Here is an 18820-nt window from a genome sequence, read left to right as displayed (position 1 = left end):
AATATTTGTTATAGTTAAATTGGCCTAAATATATTATGTGCTTAGTCACTCAGTTGTGTCCAATTCTTTGCAACCCCATGGACTGTAGCCCCCCAGGCTTCTCTGTCAATGGGATTTTCCTGACAAGAATACTGGAGTGGGTTGCCATTTCCTTCTCCAAAATATATTATAGTCAACTTATGAATGAGAATCCCAGGAATATTCTTCTTTTGATGAAAGAAACTAGCTACAAAACAGGGACATGTGAAAAGTTGAATAGGGTTGAGGTCAAGTCTCAGAAAGGAAAGGAGAACAGATGTGGGATGGGGCGGCACTGAGACATGAAGAACTACAATAATGCTTCAGAACTCGGGTGCTTCAGAAGCAAAGTGTGTTCCCACTGCAATCTCATTTTGTTTTGGTAGCAACTTCCTGGAGTAGGAGGAACCACCCCAGTTTATGCAAGAAGGAAAGGAGACTTCAAGAGGTTGAGTGACTGCTCAGTCATTACAACCATGGTGATGGGTAAGAAGCTGAAACCCAGGCATCTGCCTCTAAATCTAAGCTATCACTTTGCTGTTTCTTCACTGTCTTTGGCTTTATGATTATTGGACAGACTTCATTTGCAAGAGACTATCACCAACCTTCAAAGGTGCACTAAAAATTACATTATAGTGTTCAACTATTAAACTTAGTCAAGAACAAAAAATACAAGTGTTAAGCTATCTCATCCAACTTAGCAATAAATAAAAAGCCACATTACACTGACTGCACATGAAGAATACTTCTAGATAAAAAGCAAGTCTTTAACTTTTGCTCAAAATAATTTTCAGATTCAGCTATGTATAGCATGAATTACGAACACAGTTATAATTAATGCCCACTGCCTAAGCCAGAATTCTCAGAAAGTTCAGAATTAAAGAGGGTGAGGGGTCGTTTGAGATGTTTCTTCTCTTCAGGCTGTTCACACAACTTGACTTCAACGTTGCCATCACTGAAGGCTTCTCCTTTGGTCTCCTCAACTGGGTTCTCTTTCCTGGAAAACACTGCTTTCCTCTGCATCATCGTGATTCCTGAATTTCCATGCCTTCGTGCTGGGGATAAGGTTTCTTTTACGATGCAATAACAAACTGCAGATAAAAAATTCTTTTTGAAGTTTTCATTCATAAATGCATAAACAATTGGATTACAGATGGAATTGGAGAATCCAATTATTTGCACTATAGCAAAAATCATCTTGATTGTAACATCGTCATATTCCTTCTCAAAGTTGCCTGAAATAAAAAGTAATGCTTTAGAATGGATATTTGTTTGAATGAACAGAAAACAGCATTTTTGTTTATCTTCCATCTTTATGAAACAGTTACACTTGTACAACTGTGTAAAATTCTCTGTGAAAAATTCTCAAGATTTTGGGGAGAGCCATCTGATGTCTGAAGAAGACCCACCTTTGTGATGAGTCCTCCTTGTTAGAGAATCTAGGCTTACTAGCCCAGCACATATTAGAGGGCTTATTGCATTTCAACATGATTTGAAGCTTCATGTAAACTGGAAGATGCAGTCACCCTTCAAATGTCCACTTGTGTTACAGAAACACAATCATCTGAGAACCATGTTAAGGCTCAGATAATCAGAGAGAATATATTAAGTTGAACTATATCTAGTTGAAATCCTAGGTGTTATTAAATTCATGTGGTTCAAGTGAGGGTTCCAAATGGGAAACACTCACAGAATGTCACACCTCTTTCAGGGTTTAAACGGCTTAGGGAGACCAGAAGGCATAGCATGGGAGATGTATCGCAAATGTTTTTCTTTATCTTCTATAATTATTAAAGCTTTGATCATACTTATATATAGTTACCAATCACATAACGATCTGGTTATCTTGAAAACTTGAAAGAAACCTAGTGAATGTTTGAGATTTGATTACCCAAGTGAATGGCTAAACATTTCAATGATTCACTGTTCATTCTAGCAGGGAATGAACCAGAACTTCCATCAAATGGGAAGGACAGTCACTCACTGTACTCGATCATCATGTGAACAATGTGGAAAGGGGCCCAGCACACAGCAAAGAGAGCCACCACTGTCACCATCATAACGACAGCTCGCTTCTTCTTCCTGAATCCACAAGGATACTCTGTATCAGTTAACTTTTCCTTGGCAGACTTGTTAAGCTATTGAATAAAATTTGAGTCTAGACCTCTCAGTGATAATTTTCAAATGTTAATGAAGCTCGTGCATGCTCAGTCTCTTCAGTCGTGTCTGACTCTTTGTGACCCTAAGGACTGTAGCCCGCCAGGCTCCTCTGTCCATGGGATCCTCCAGGTCTTGCTTGGAGTGAGTTGTCATGACCTTCTCCAGGGGATCTTCCCGACCCAGGGATCGATCCTCTGTCTCTTGCATCTCCTGCATTGCAAGTGAATTCTTACCACTGAGCCACCAGGGAAGCCTCTAATGAAGCTCATGATAAGCTAACTGTGAACTGTTTATCATCTTTCCCCATTGTTATTACCCTCACCCCTATATTTCTCATATTATGAATACTCTTAAGATACATGCTCATTTTGAGTCTAGCAGCATCCTAGATGCTTGGCGCAGATTAATCTTCCTGAAAAGCCATTGGACAGATGCAAGAACTGAGGCAAAGGGAAGGTTAAGTAACTTGCAAAGTCAGATGGCTTTGCAGATCAGAAAGTTGAGAATTTAAAGTATAAAGTTTAGTTTGGACTTAAACTTAGGCAGTCTAACTTCAGTGCCAAAGCTCTTATTCATATTATATCGAAGAACACTCATGCCTGTGATAGAAAAATATGGGAAGTCCTCAGGACAGAATTAAAATGTAATCTTCCATTATATAATTAATATGATTAATCAGGGATTCAGAATTTTCTCTATTAGCCATGTAAAGGAGATTAACGTCTGCAAGAGATCTGCACATTTTCAAATTTTAATGAGTCACATTCATTATTTATTATCTCAACGTGTTAGCCCTTTCTTCGAAGGAAAAGAGAGCTAAATCAGCAGTAAGTCCCAAGATGCTGAACAGTCTAGCACCCTGTACATGGAGCGGGAGTACGTCTTTATACAAATTGGGCACTAGAGGGCACTGCACACTTGAAGAAATGATAAACTTCGTCAAATCACTAGACTTCTAAGCTGGTGGTTGTGTTTGCTGGCCATGCAGTGTAGATTATAAAATAAACCAAATGGCCCACAAGTACCATAGCGGTAATTGTGCTTTTAAATTTTTGTTAGTCCATATGATCAGAAAGTAAAGCCTTTAGGTAAAAATAAAATATAAAATAATAATTTAAAATAGATAACATACTCTCATTTCCAAAGGACTTTCATACGTATCATCTCACGCTTTTTAGCATCATTCTTTGGGTGTGTGTGTGTGTGTTAGTCGCCCAATCGCGTTGACTCTTTACGACCCCATGGACTGTAGCCCGCCAGGCTCTTCTGTCCATGAGATTCTCCAGGCAAGAATGCTGGAGTGGGTTGCCATTCCCTTCTCTAGGGATCTTCCCAACTCAGGGATTAAACCGAAGTCTCCCGCATTGCAGGCGGATTCTTTGCCAACTGAGCCAGCCATCAAGGAAGCCCAAAAATAAAATATAAGATAACAATTTAAAATAAATAACGTACTCTGGTTTCCAGAGTATTTTTATACATATCATCTTACATTTTTTAGCATCATTCCTTGTGTAGGAGGAAGTACGGATGGATATTTTGATGCTTTCTAGTACATATGAGGAAAGTCGGGGGCTTGGGAGTCAGATTTATCTACATCAAGTGGCTGGGGAGTAGCAGAAAGAGGAGAGAGTCACAGCAATTTTTATCAACATGCAGATGAAAGTATAACAATTAAAAAAATTTCAGGCAACTATTTGTAACAGTGACCTCCCCCTCTGACTTGGGAGCTGGTGATCTTGCTCTTTCTTTATGTCATATGTAAAATCAAAAGTTCCAAGTCAGCGCATGTGCTCCACATAAATTACCATGACACTTTGATTACATTACCCAGGCATCTGAGATCTCTGCCTACTGTCTCTAAAACAGGTGAATGTTTTAAAGAGGTGAATGTTCCATGCAACACACCTGGCTATTTTTGACATTTCTTTTCCATGAATAGTTCGAAGCACAGAGCCATCTCCGACTCTTTTCTTTATCCAAAGTTCATAGCCAATCTTACTGTACAGGATAAGCATCACCATGAGAGGCAGGAGGAAGAGGATGACAAGGATGAAGGTGGTGTAGATTTTCTGGTGCACAGGGCTGCTCCACACTTCCAAGCAGCAGATGTGTTCTTTCTCATATAAGAAGTCATACTTAATCTTTAAAATAAATATAATCAGTTAGAAGAGTCAGAGACAACATCAAAGCACACAAAGGAACCAAGACTATTGTCAGGCAGCACTTTTCAGAGCCTCACATGTTTACCGTGGGTACACATTTCAAATGAGATACAATTTTCCTTGTTCTTTTGTTGTGAATACCAGACCATCTGACCTGTCTCTTGAGAAACCTGTACACAGGTCAGGAAGCAACAGTTAGAACTGTATATGGAACAACAGACTGGTTCCAAATAGGAAAAGGAGGACATCAAGGCTGTATATCATCACCCTGCTTATTTAACTTATATGCAGAGTACATCATGAGAAACGCTGGGCTGGAAGAAACACAAGCTGGAATCAAGATTGCCGGGAGAAATATCAATAACCTCAGATATGCGGATGACACCACCCTTATGGCAGAAAGTGAAGAAGAACTAAAGATCCTCTTGATGAAGGTGAAAGAGGAGAGTGAAAAAGTTGGCTTGAAGCTCAACGTTCAGAAAACTAAGATCATGGCATCTGGTCCCATCACTTCATGGGAAATAGATGGGAAACAGTGGAAACAGTGTCAGACTTTGTTTTTTTGGCCTCCAGAATCACTGCTGATGGTGACTGCAGCCATGAAATTAAAAGACGCTTACTCCTTGGAAGGAAGGTTATGGCCAACCTAGATAGCATATTTAAAAGCAGAGACATTACTTTGCCAACAAAAGTCCGTCTAGTCAAGGCTATGGTTTTTCCAGTGGTCATGTATGGATGTGAGAGTTGGATGGTGAAGAAAGCTGAGTGCCGAAGAATTGATGCTTTTGAACTGTGGTGTTGGAGAAGACTCTTGAGAGTCCCTTGGACTGCAAGGAGATCCAATCAATCCATCCTAAAAGAGATCAATCCTGGGTGTTCATTGGAAGGACTGATGTTGAAGCTGAAACTCCAATACTTTGGCCACCTCATGCGAAGGGTTGACTCATTGGAAAAGACCCTAATGCTGGGTAGGATTGGGGGCAGGAGGAGAAGGGGACAACGGAGGATGAGATGGTTGGATGGCATCACCGACTCGATGGACATGGGTTTGGGTAGACTCCGGGAGTTGGTGATGGACAGAGAGGCCTGGCGTGCTGCAATTCATGGGGTCGCAAAGTCAGACACGACTGAGCGACTGAACTGAACTGAACTTTGTTGTGAAGTGTGCTTTCTCCCCTTCACTGTTTAGATTCTTGACAGTTTGATATTTTCTTTTCTATTTTAAATGGAATTGAGGTCCATAGTCTGTTCACTTTTTAAAAAAATCTTCTCAGAAGATCAGTTCTTGTTTTTACATGATAGTCAAGGAGATGGCAACCCACTCCAGTATTCCTGCCTAGAGAATCCCAGGGATGGAGAAACCTGGTGGGCTGCCGTCTATGGGGTCTCACAGAGTCAGACACGAGTGATGTGACTTAGCAGCAGCAACACCATTAAATTTTCAGTTGAGTGAAAGAAAGAACACTGGAATGACCAAAGTATGTATGAAAAAAAATATTTTTTTCTAGCATGCCAGCTAGTTTGCATGCATGCTCCATCACTTAGTCACAGCTGACTCTTTGCGACCCCCTGGACAGTAGCCCACCAGGCTCCTGTGTTTATGGGATTTCCCAGACAAGAATCTTGGAGTGGGTTGCCATTTCCTTCTCTGGGGGATCTTTCCAACCCAGGGATCAAACTCTGTCTCTTGCATCTCCTGCACTGGCAGGCAGATTCTTTACCACTGTGCCACATGGGAAGGCAACCAGCTAGTTTGCTGTTACATGATTTTGCTTCCTCAATTGTTGACGAGATCAGTTTTGAGAAGGCATCAGACTTCTTCCAACTGAATAAGTAATGAAAGTCTGCATTTTGTTTCTGAACTGAAAATCTGTATTTTGCTACTGCTGTTTCAGATTGCAGTGATCATGCTGTTTGCAAAGATTTTAGAGAGGAAACTTGTAGCTTTTAGATTTTGAGATGAATGAGAAATTAGGATTTGAACTATTGTCAATGTACTAATGTTCAGACCCAATTATAAGCCTTTAAGGTATATATTATACAGAAAGGCAATTTCTATTTATAAATACTATTTCTAAGAGACTGACTTATGAGTTCAAAAATTAATAATAACAATTAGAATTTGTTGCTGTTGTTTAGTCGCTCAGTCATGTCCAAGTCTTTTGTGACCCCATGTACTGTAGCCTGCCAGGCTCCTCTGTCCACGGGATTTTCCAGGCACAAATACTGGAGTGGGTTGCCATTTCCTTCTCCAGGGGATTTTCTTGATCCAGGGATCAAACCCGTGTCTCCTGCATTGGCAAGTGGGTTGTTTACAACCAAGCCACCAGGGAAACTATAGAAAATGCTAATATGAGACAAACTAAACATTTAAAGTACAAACAAAAATCACATATCTGGATAATAGGAATTAAAGTTAGAGAATTGATCAAAATTCTTGTCATCTGAGTCACTCTGGAGCTTTACACGTGAGGACTACTTAAGTCTTAAGACATATTTCTGCCTCCATTCCCAGAGTATTATCACCAATCTTCAAAGTCAACTGAACTGCAGGGGGGCAGGAAGCTTTCTGGTATTGTTATCAAAAGTAAGACAATTCAAGTTTTGATATAGGTATTATTTTTCAAATGCAACTAGGAATGAAAGTACTAAACAATAACTTCAAGTCTTTACTCCCTGGGAAGAGGATATGAAGGTGAAACTCATTCTGACTCACGTAAGCAGAGCCCACAGGGCCCAAAACCACGGGGGTCACACACTGATGCGTTCTAAAGCACAAGAAGAGACTGACAGCCTCTGAACTGGTGCACGTTCCCCTGGGGACAAGCAGAGACCTTCTGAGGGCATGCTCAGATGGTTTCACGGGAACCAATTTCAGACCTTCTGTGTCCAAACTCAGAATTCTCCAAAAATCTCACTGCCTAAGAGAACGTGTGGGGTGGGGTTGAAGAGTCATGCTGGGTCTACATTCCCAGTTCCTTTTTCATAATCACCCTTCTTTCAGTCTTCACAAGTCCTATCTCTCACCCAACTGTAACCGCACTATGGACCACCAAAATAAGAGGTGGTCCAAACTATGGATGTCAGTGAAGCCTCGTTGATCAAGGCACCATAAATCCATGACAGGGCTTTGTGCCTTTCCCTGTATTAAATGTATTTCTATTCAGGGGAAACTTGACATTAGAAAAAAGCAAAAGGTGTTTTGACAGGTGAAGAGATGTTGTGAATTCCCATTATCCGCATAATAAAGGGCAGAAGTGAGGACAACTTTAACTTGACCACCTGATTGCTTCCATCCCCTGAAAGCTGTCAGGTACATCACTCCTGGGAGAGACAGTAGGAGCAAAGCAAAGTGAGCATCAGTGCAAATGGTAACATCACTGGCGCTTCCTTTCAGCTGGCTGAGGAATTAAAGCGTCTTGTATGCTTACACTCTTGCTAATAGAAGTTAGGAGTGAGAAGGTGGCTGTGGGAGAGCATATTAATACATTTATTTGACTTGAAAAATGAAATCGTACTTTTTCTTGACAGGAAGCAAATCTGATTAGGCTGATCCATCTGACAGAGAGAACTGGTTTTGCCAATTAGATTTAATTAATTTTCTACAAACAGAGCTTATGATAAAATAATTTTATTTTTAAAAATGGACACATCTCCTTGTGTTCTATGAGCCAGAATTAGACTCCATATGCGAACTGGGTTGGGTTATTTCTAAAGGTATGGGTTTCCTGCTGGAGATAAGGGCAGCCTCAGAGAAAGGAGTTGACCACATCCAGCTGTGTGGAAGCTTAAAGACGGGAGTAGCCATTGGAAGCCCCAGGGATATTATTTGTGAGGAACCTAGGAAATAAAGAATCAGTCATGAGAAACAGTAATATGCAGAATAAACAGATCAAAGCTCCTCTCCATATCCTAGGATTCTAGGCCGAAAATGGCTCAAACTGGGGAGAGGGAGACATCTTAAATTGATTGAAAGTATGGACTTGAGGGATTGTGACACTGGACTGGATATTTTGATAAGGGAACTAACAATATTCAGTGACCAGTTACTGTTCTTGTGACTGAAAGTGACTAAAGGAATTTTATTCTCTGAATGACCACAAGAGTTACAGGATCCACTCAAGGCTTCATCCATCACATTTCATCAGAGGACTGGTAAGTCCTCTGATTGCATTTTAGAAGTGGTAAGAGACAGAATAAAACTGCCTTCTGTTGTTACCTGTGCAGTCAAGCTCATTTATATACAGGTTGCATCGCCCATCAAAGTGAAAAGTGAACGTGTTAGTCGCTCAGTCATATCTGACTCTATGCAACCCCATGGACTGCAGCTGGCCAGGCTCCTCTGTCCATGGAATTCTCCAGGCAAGAATACTGGAGTGGGTAGCCATTCCCTTCTCCATGGGATCTTCCCAATACAGGGATCAAACCTGGGTCTCCTGCACTGCAGGCAGATTCTTTACCATCTGAGCCACCAGGGAAGCCTTAAGTCACTTTTTAAAGTGCACTCTTGCCTGAGGGCTCATTTGATATCCTTGCCAGTGGAACAGTGAGTGGCCAGTAGTTTCATGTTTGCCTACATTAATTGAAAAAGGTACAAGAGATAAGTAATTTTAAAAATTATCTTAGAGGCCATGTGAGCAACCCCCTAGTGTCCTTGAAGACTACTGTCTACACTAGATCTCCCATGCAAGACACATTCAAGTAGGCCCCAGTAAAGAGACCAGGTCATCAAAAATGGAACAGTGTTTTCTTCACTGTGAATCACCACTGTAGGCTGGGCCCAGCTGACAGAGGTGTGGGAGGAACAGAGAGGTTTATGTTTATTATAAATATATACACAGACTGACACCACCTATAGAAAGTTAGTATGAATCAATGATTTAAGATCATTCTCAGGTTCACAAATCAATGGCTTACATGTTCCAGTTCAGATATTTGTCAGTGGCTAAGAGGCAGGGGAAGTGCTTATGAAGGAGAATCAACCAATAAGTAGCTAAATGGTTAACATTTTTTTGTGACTTAAAAACAAAAGAAAAATCTAGAGTGAGCATCAAACTCAGGATGTAACAAGACACTGAACAACAGTAGGAAAGGCATGTTTCTGCTGGCAGGCAAATGCAGAAAGTGACCCTGGAACATTTTATTTTAAGCATTAAAGTCTTAACAATATAAGTTCAAGGAAGAGCTGAATAAAGCAGAGAAAACTATCTTAAAGCAAATTATTTTATTCCACTTGAAAAACCTCCAGTGAAAAAATTGAGATCACACAAATTTGCTGTAATGTGCTTGCAGGGAGGAAAATGATTACAAGTAAGAGGGATGGGAAAACATTTCAACAGTGTGATTACCAATCCCAGCCCCCAGTCTACCTCAAGTCGTTGCACATGCCACATGGGAGATCCTACGATGACTGCCACCAGCCAAACCATCCCTGCAAAACGATAAGATCATTAGAATGCAACTCAGCAAAGCAAAATTCACCTGCGCTTAATTCTCTAACCATAAAGACTCCTTATGTTCAAGGGACCACATCACTTTTTCCCTGGCGCATTGCAATGGTTTCCTCACATTTTCCACTCTATCTTCAAAATTGTCATTGGAACATAAAGAGCAGACTTTTGGACACAATGAGAGGAGAGGGAGGGATGATTTGGGAGAATAGCACTGAAACATATACATTACCATATGTAAAATAGATAGCCGTGGGAGTTTGATATATGCGTGACACAGGGAACCCAACCTGGAGGGAAGGTGGGGGGAAGTGAGGGGGGAGGTGGGGGGTGAGGAAGGTGAAGGGGGGGTGTGGAGGGGGTTCGGGAGGGAGGTGACAATTGTATGCCTATGGCTGATGCATGCTGGTGTATGGTAAAAACCATCACAATATAATTATCCTCCAACTAAAATTAATTAAGTAATCAATTTAAAGAATAAGAAGCTGTTGCTGGATAAAGCGCAAATTCCTTAAAAGTCCTCTGACATTTCTGTTCACATTCTTCATGCCAGAGTCCTCTCATGAGGAATTTACAGAATTGGTTTCAGTTCCCATTTCCCTCGGCAGGAACAGATCAGGCACCTACTGCTTCTTTGTTGAATGGATGAATAACCTAAACATGATGGAGCGAATCCTCTATAGCTTCTTAAAGTTGAAATTATATTTATTTTAAGCATAATTATATGTATGCAGGTCAGGAAGCAACAGTTAGAACTGGACATGGAACAACAGACTGGTTCCAAATAGGAAAAGGAGTACGTCAAGGCTGTATATTGTCACCCTGCTTATTTAACTTATATGCAGAGTACATCATGAGAAACGCTGGGCTGGAAGAAACACAAGCTGGAATCAAGATTGCTGGGAGAAATATCAATAACCTCAGATATGCAGATGACACCATCCTTATGGCAGAAAGTAAAGAAGAACTAAAGAGCCTCTTGATGAAAGTGAAACAGGAGAGTGAAAAAGTTGGCTTAAAGCTCAACATTCAGAAAACTAAGATCATGGCATCTGTTCCCATCACTTCATGGGAAATAGATGGGGAAACAGTGGAAACAGTGTCAGACTTTATTTTTGAGGGCTCCCAAATCACTGCTGATGGTGATTGCAGCCATGAAATTAAAAGACGCTTACTCCTTGGAAGGAAGGTTATGACCAACCTAGATAGCATATTTAAACGCAGAGACAATACTTTGCCAACAAAGGTCTGTCTAGTCAAGGCTATGGTTTTTCCAGCGGTCATGTGTGGATGTGAGAGTTGGACGGTGAAGAAAGCTGAGTGTCGAAGAATTGATGCTTTTGAACTGTGGTGTTGGAGAAGACTCTTGAGAGTCCCTTGGACTGCAACAAGATCCGACCAGTCCATCCTAAAGGAGATCAGTCCTGGGTGTTCATTGGAGGGACTGATGTTGAAGCTGAAACTCCAATACTTTGGCCACCTCATGCGAAGAGTTGACTCATTGGAAAAGACTAATGCTGGGAAGGATTGGGGGCAGGAGGAGAAGGGGACGACAGAGGATGAGATGGTTGGATGGCATCACCGACTCGATGGACATGGGTTTGGGTAAACTCCGGGAGTTGGTGATGGACAGGGAGCCCTGGCGTGCTGCAATTCATGGGGTTGCAAAGAGTCGGACACGACTGAGTGACTGAACTGAACTGAACTGATATGAGCATTATTTTCTTGTTTACAAAACAAATATGTATAACATCAAAACCAGAGTACTTTTTTCCAAATTTCCCACTTTCCATGAGTTTGTTGAGGGGATTACTTTAATGATGCATTCCTTAGCAAAGAACAAAAGAGAATCTTAACACACTAGGGCAAGGCCAGAACCAAGAGCACTGTTTTTGAAGAAAATTTCCCAGCTCAAACTCTGCTTGTTCTTTCTGTATTGAGTGCGAGCATTTAAAAAAAACATTGCATTGCTGTAGATCTCAAGGAAATGAGACGCACTTAAACTGTGATTGGAATTTATTATAAAGATACACACAGACTGACACAACCTATAGAAAGTTCTTATGAATCAATGATTCAAGGTTGTTCTCAGGCTCACAGATCATTGTCTCTGTTTCTTTCCCTCCCTCTCTCCGAATTCTCTCTTAGTCCAATCATTATTTTATTATGTTATCTCATATCCAATCATTTTTCCAGTCTTTAGTAGCAATTCTGGAGGAACTGAGCCTATCTGGCTTAGCTCATTGCAGTTCTCTTGACTCCACTGCCTGCTCAGCGATAGAAGGACTGTAACTAGTATAATCTGGACAAGGAAGTCTAGAGGGTGGACCTAGTGAGAGGGCGGACCCAGGGAGAGGGGGGTCCCAGTGAGGGGGTGAACCCAGGGAGGGGAGGACCCAGTGAAAGGGGGGACCCAGTGAGAAGGGGGACCCAGGGAGAGGACAGGCTGGTTTCCTGAGTGACAGAGACAGAGGGAGATGTCAGTCAGCACTGTAAGAAAGCCTCCTTGGGAGATGAATCTTCTTGATTTAAAAACCTTTCTGTCTCCTATGACTTTTTTGAGTAGGAACTGCCTTGGCTGTCTATTATCAACTTTGCCTTCAAATATCAAAACTCTCTTTCCTCTCTGTCTTTTTTTAAATAACTTCCCTCCTCCATGTATTTCTTTCCTAACCCTCTTTCCACACCCACATGCTGTTTTCAGATGTTCTGATGGTGGAAACATGTCAATTATTAAATGCCAAGAGGTCTTTGAATTCTTTTTCAGGGAAAATGTGACATAAATTTGAAAATTACTAACAATTTTTCCCTCTATTGGCTTATCAATTCAGCTCAAACTATTTCAGAGTTTAGTGTAGCAAAACCTTCAGGAGTTCTTTCTGTTATTCTACTATCCCATGCTGGCTAAATTCTTACAGCAGAAATAAATGTTGACTCATTCCTCTCAAGTGAGATATTAGTAAAAATTGCTCTCTTTGATTATCATATTAGTTGTTCCAAAATCTCTCGTTATTCAGCTATAACACATTCAAATCACTGAGAACCACATTGAAGTTTTAAATGGCTCAATTATAATTAACAAATAAAGAAATTTTTCCATTTCACTGTGCTAGGCTTTAGGACATTGCTTTTGGCTTACATACATCACAGGACACACGGTGATTCAGAAATGGTTACAGCAAGCTGAGGATTCAGGAGTGCCTGAAGCAAAATTAGGATGTGAATGAAATCCATCTTTGTTAGGCATCTCCAGCACTCGGGACCCAGTGTTCTCACAGGTCCTGCTGCCTTCTGCTGTTGTGTATTCCGCACTGAGACCCGTTTGGGTAGCACACATGCTCCCCACTCTTCTACACATACCTTTCTGGCCTCTGTCAAAAGCTACCTGTTGAAATCTACTTGCTTCTTACCTCAGGATGACAGCGGACTAATCTAATGAATATTAATATGGAGATGCCACTGATAGATGATCTTAGATGTGCTGTGTGTGTTAAGGCATTTCAGTCGTGTCTGACTCTTTGCAACGCTGTGGATGGTCGCCCACCAGGCTCCTCTGTCCATGGGATTCTCCAGGCAAGAATACTGGAGTGGGTTGATGTGCCCTCCTCCAGGGGATCTTCCCAACCCAGGGACTGAACCCGCATCTCTTATGCCTACTTGCACCGGTAGGTGGGTTCTTTACAACTGCTGCTGCTGCTGCTAAGTCGCTTCAGTCGTGTCCGACTCTGTGCGACCCCATAGACGGCAGCCCACCAGACTTCCCCGTCCCTGGGATTCTCCAGGCAAGAATACTGGAGTGGGTTGCCATTTCCCTCTCCAGTGCATGAAAGGGAAAAGTGAAAGTGAAGTCGCTCAGTCATCCGACTCTTAGCGACCCCATGGACTGTAGCCTACCAGGCTCCTCCGTCCATGGTATTTTTCCAGGCAAGAGTACTGGAGTGGGGTGCCATTGCTTTCTCCTCTTTACCACTAGCGCCAGCTTAAAAAGTTAAGAACAGCAACTCAGGGAAATCTGAGAGGAGAGATTTTCAGTGCTGGGCTAGGCCTCAAGGAAAGAGGGGAGGGGAGCAGTAAGCACGGAGATAACTGAAACCCTGAAATGACACCCCAGTGCCTACAAGACAGACAGGAGGTTCCTCCTCTAGTTCATAAACATGGCTCATGTTTCAGAAATTCTCTGTGTTCTGTAAAGAAGCACAGCTTTAATGCTGCCAGGGGCATGTCCTCACCCAGCATCGTGAAAGCCCTTCGGTTGGTGTACTGCCACTTCATTTTAAAAGGATGCAGGAGCCCCTGGTGTCTCTCCACAGCAATGCAGGTCATCGTGAGGATTTCTGTCATGACAGCGGTGGACTGGACAAATGGCACCATCTTGCAAATGAAGGCACCTGGAGCAAGGATCCAGGACAAGTTAAGTGGCAACAGGAATCGAAGTGTTATCAATCTCTTTGTCATTATAACAGTGAAGTAGTTCTGAGCCTCTGTTTAAAAGTCTTATGACTATAATTACACAGTAGACACAAAATAATTGAGAAAGTCTGCACTGGCTGATATTTTCTTTTCTTAAGTGGATTTCAAGTTCCTAAATGATGTGTAATTATGTATAGTGGGATGATGACAGGACAGGTAATTATCTGGCCATTGACAATAAGCAGAAGAAAGTCAGTGTGACCCTTCCTTGAGAAAAAGCAAAGTTGGTATTAACCAGTTTCTTGGGGTCTAAACCACAAAGTGGTTCTTGATTCTTTCTTCCTTTTTGGTTCCCTGTCAAATCATAACAAAGGAATATTTTTCACCAAAGACTCTCTGATTTCTTCTTTTATCTTTTATTGTCCTTTGACTTCCTGTCCAAGACTTAATATGCAGATTATACCATTATGCTCTTAACTGATTTCACATTCTCTAATGCAAAGGTCTCAAAGTCTGCGAGCATACTTCATTTACTATACATAATATTTTAAATAAAAATATCTGAATGCATTGCCCGCATTTATAAACTTCTTACACTGCGTGTCCGGCCCCCTAACCACTGGTATTTGTGACATATGGTCTGACATCTCTGCTCTTGAATCCACCCTGCTCATCAATACCAAATTAATTACTTTGAACTATCTGAAAAGCATAAGCTCAAGGAATATAAAAAGTTGGAAGAGACTTCAGTCCACTTGCTCAAACCAGAGATCTTCTTTTCACCTCCTCTCCCAAATGCTCTGCCTGGCTCTGCTTAGAGACCTAAGGAAGCCCTCCTTGCTGGCACATCCTCACTTCAGGTCTTCACATGGCTTTTCCTTCTGCTTGGAATGTTCTTCTCCAGGAGAATAGTCCTCACACCTTTCACCGAAGTCTTTGCTCAGATGTCACCTCTCAATGAGGCTGACCTATTTGAACAGCCCTGTTGTCACTACAGCATGCCCCTTGCCACCTCCTCTCATTCCTCCTCTCTTATTCTACTCTTTTCCCATAACTCTTCCAATTCCAACATGCTATGTAATTTACTGACTTGTTTTATTGTCTATGAAAGTTTCCTCACCCCTGTGCATGCACGCTTGCTTAGTCGCTTCAGTTCATGTCTGACTCTTTATGACCCTATGGACCTGAGCCCACCAGGCTCCTCTGTCCATGGGATTCTCCAGGCAAGAACACTGGAGTGGGTTGCCATGCCCTCCTCCAGGGGACCTTCCTGACTCTGTGTCTTCTTCTCCTGTGTCTCCTGCATTGGCAAGTGGGTTCTTTACTGCTAGCGACACCTGGGAAGCCCTTCCCCGCCCCTACCAGGATGTAAACACTCTGAGAGTAAGGATTTTTGTCTCTTTTTGCACTGACGTATTCCAAGCACTGAGAATGGCACACAGAAGCCTCTCAACTGACATTCACTGAGCTGAAGAGGATGAGTGACGAGAAACCTTGTTAAACTGACATCATTCAAGTTTGGAGAGGCTCTCTCTGGGAAAAGTATCTTTCAATAATTCCATCCACTTCTTCTAATTTTTCTTTCTGAGAGTTCTAGAATTAACCAACTTTATTTCCCAAAGAGCAACTCTTCATATATTTAAAAGATACTTTTATGTCACTCTTAAGTCTTTTCCAGTTGCCCCAGCTACTCCTCATGACATGCTCTTCAGATCTTTCAACTCCCTGGACACCTTCCATTGAACTTTCTCCAGTTTGTGACTATGTGGCCCAGAAGGGAGCCCGCCATGCTCAGGATGCCACCTGGACAAGGCAGAAACTGTAGGGCTGTACTGCTTCCTTGGGTCTGAACACCCTCTTCTGTGAGTGTAACTGAAATACACTTCAACCCTTTATGCTGAAATTTTCAAATGGTTGGTGTCTGTTGAACTTGAACTCAATTTGAAATGAATTGGGTCCATTTAACAGAAAATTTCTGTTAACTCAAGATTTCCTTAATTTCAATCCTGTGATTTAGCTAAAAAAAAAAAAGACCTAATATCGCTAGAGATACTTCCATTCTAATCCTTCTTGGAAGCTCCAAATGGCAGCGTAAGAGCCTGTCCTACAGACTCCCAATCTCTGTTCCAGCTCCTCAAATTCCAACCCTGTTCAAAGTTAAAGCCGTTCCTTTCCAGCAAGATAGTTTTGAGCTAAATGCAGTAATTTATTAATACTTTCAGTACCCATATATTTCACTACTTGAACACTGACCATATTGTCAATGAAACAGCTTACCTCAAATCCTGTTTTGGATGTGACATTTGAATAAATGAATATATGACCAAATTATTTATCTGGGTATTTCTCCTGTTATTTTTTTTTTTTTTTTGAAAATTTGATCAGAATTTCCTTGATTCTTTCAGCCAAACTGATTCTTTTGGAACAAAAGTTGGACAGCTAAAGTTAAATACCAGAAGAAACTTCTCATGAAATGGACATGGATCCATTATCAACACATTTTAGGTATAACTACCCAAACAAAAATGATTGTTGTAGTGTTATCTCACTGCAACGCTATCCATCCTAAACCTACTCAACATGTCCATCACAATGGTGTGGAAAATTGGTCAGCTGATTACCTGATACTAGGATACACTCTGATCTTGATTCATCTATTCTATTGGTTAGCTACTCTAAACTTCCAATTCATCAGTTTTGTAAAACAGAATTAATAATACCCATCTGTTACAGGACCAATGTTTGTACTTCATAAAATGACATAAACATCCAGTACAAGAATAAATGGCAGCCTGATTAAAAGAATCATGGTAAATTCAGTACACGTGGAACTGATAGATTCTTTGTGGCTAAATGTCCCATTAAAGACATATACTTCAACAGCCTATTTTGCAGATAAATGTATTGCAGCTCAAAAGAGTTGTGATTTGCTCATGTCCAGAGAGCTGTTTAGTGACAAAATGAAGGCATGAATCCAGGTTGTCTGACTCCAGCTTTTTCCGCTATCTCACTTTCACTTATCTGAACACATCCACGCTATGTGGCTGTTTTCTTGTCTACATGCTCAAAATTCATCTGTTTAATGATCCACTTGAAAATTTTGACCAAGAGGAGTTCTGTAATCTGTCATTGTAACATTTTTATGAATCTAGACAGCATTTGCCCAACTCATTACTTCTGACATTTCCTCCAATCAACTTTCTCAGAAATTACTGAGAAGTTTTTTCGATCACACTTCCAACTGTCTTCAGTGTTGTGGCATATAATTTATCTCCCCGGAAGATATGAGTTGTTTTAAAAATAGGTAGATGATCTTTTGCTATTTACTCACTTATACCGGATCACCACACAGAGAATCACGATGGTGTGATCACTCACCTAGATCCAGACATCCTGGAATGTGAAGTCAAATGGGCCTTAGGAAGCATCACTATGAACAAAGCTAGTGGAGGTGACGGAATTCCAGTTGAGCTATTTCAAATACTGAAAGATGATGCTGTGAGAGTGCTGCATTCAATATGCCAGCAAATTTGGAAAACTCAGCAGTGGCCACAGGACTGGAAAAGGTCAGTTTTCATTCTAATCCCAAAGAAAGGCAATGCCAAAGAATGCTTAAACTACTGCACAATGGCACTCATCTCATATGCTAGTAAAGTAATGCTCCAAATTCTCAAATGCTCAAAGTACTCAGGCTTCAGCAATATGTGAGCTGTGAACTTCCAGATGTTCAAGCTGGTTTTAGAAAAGGCAGAGGAAGCAGAGATCAAATTGCCAACATCCGATGGATCATCGAAAGAGCAAGAGAGTTCCAGAAAAACATCTATTTCTGCTTTATTGATTTGCCAAAGCCTTTGACTGTGTGGATCACAATAAACTGTGGAAAATTCTGAAAGAGATGGGAGTACCAGACCACCTGACCTGCCTCTTGAGAAACCTGTATGCAAGTCAGGAGGCAACAGTTAGAACTGGACATGGAACAACAGACTGGTTCCAAATAGGAAAAGGAGTATGTCAAGGCTGTATATTGTCATCCTGCTTATTTACCTTATATGCAGAGTACATCATGAGAAACGCTGGGCTGGAAGAAGCACAAGCTGGAATCAAGATTTCAGGGAGAAATATCAATAACCTCAGATATGCAGATGACACCACCCTTATGGCAGAAAGTGAAGAGGAACTAAAAAGCCACTTGATGAAAGTGAGAGAGCAGAGTGAAAAAGTTGGCTTAAAGCTCAACATTCAGAAAACTAAGATCATGGCATCTGGTCCCATCACTTCATGGCAAATAGATGGAGAAACAGTAGAAACAGTGGCTGACTTTATTTTTAGGGTGAGGGCTCCAAAATCACTGCAGATGGTGATTGCAGCCATGAATTTAAAAGATGCTTACTCCTTGGAAGGAAAGTTATGACCAACCTAGACAGCATATAGAAAAGCAGAGACATCAGTTTGTCAACAAAGGTCCGTCTCATCAAGGCTATGGTTTTTCCAGTGGTCATGTATGGATGTGAGAGTTGGACTATAAAGAAAGTTGTGCGCCGAAGAATTGATGTTTTTGAATTGTGGTGTTGGAGAAGACTCTTGAGAGTCCCTTGAACTGCAACGAGATCCAATCAGTCC

The 18820-nt window shown here is 41.3% G+C and overlaps 1 protein-coding gene across 1 annotated transcript in view; it reads right to left on the bottom strand.

Moving 5' to 3' along the window:
- Positions 1-852: 852 nt before the first annotated feature.
- Positions 853-18820, bottom strand: part of QRFPR (pyroglutamylated RFamide peptide receptor) — a 61667-nt gene continuing 43699 nt past the window's right edge. The window contains exons 2-6 of the mRNA XM_081529959.1: positions 14020-14178; positions 9710-9771; positions 4084-4319; positions 2003-2100; positions 853-1253 (exon numbers count right to left, since the gene is read on the bottom strand). Coding sequence (XP_081386085.1) covers positions 853-1253; positions 2003-2100; positions 4084-4319; positions 9710-9771; positions 14020-14178 — 956 coding nt within the window. The remainder of the gene's footprint in view (positions 1254-2002; positions 2101-4083; positions 4320-9709; positions 9772-14019; positions 14179-18820) is intronic.

Source organism: Giraffa tippelskirchi, chromosome 1, assembly GCF_054371585.1.
Source record: "Giraffa tippelskirchi isolate mGirTip1 chromosome 1, T2T-mGirTip1v1.2.pri, whole genome shotgun sequence".
NCBI classification, from domain to species: Eukaryota; Metazoa; Chordata; class Mammalia; order Artiodactyla; family Giraffidae; genus Giraffa; species Giraffa tippelskirchi.
This window is presented reverse-complemented; position numbering and strand designations above follow the sequence as displayed.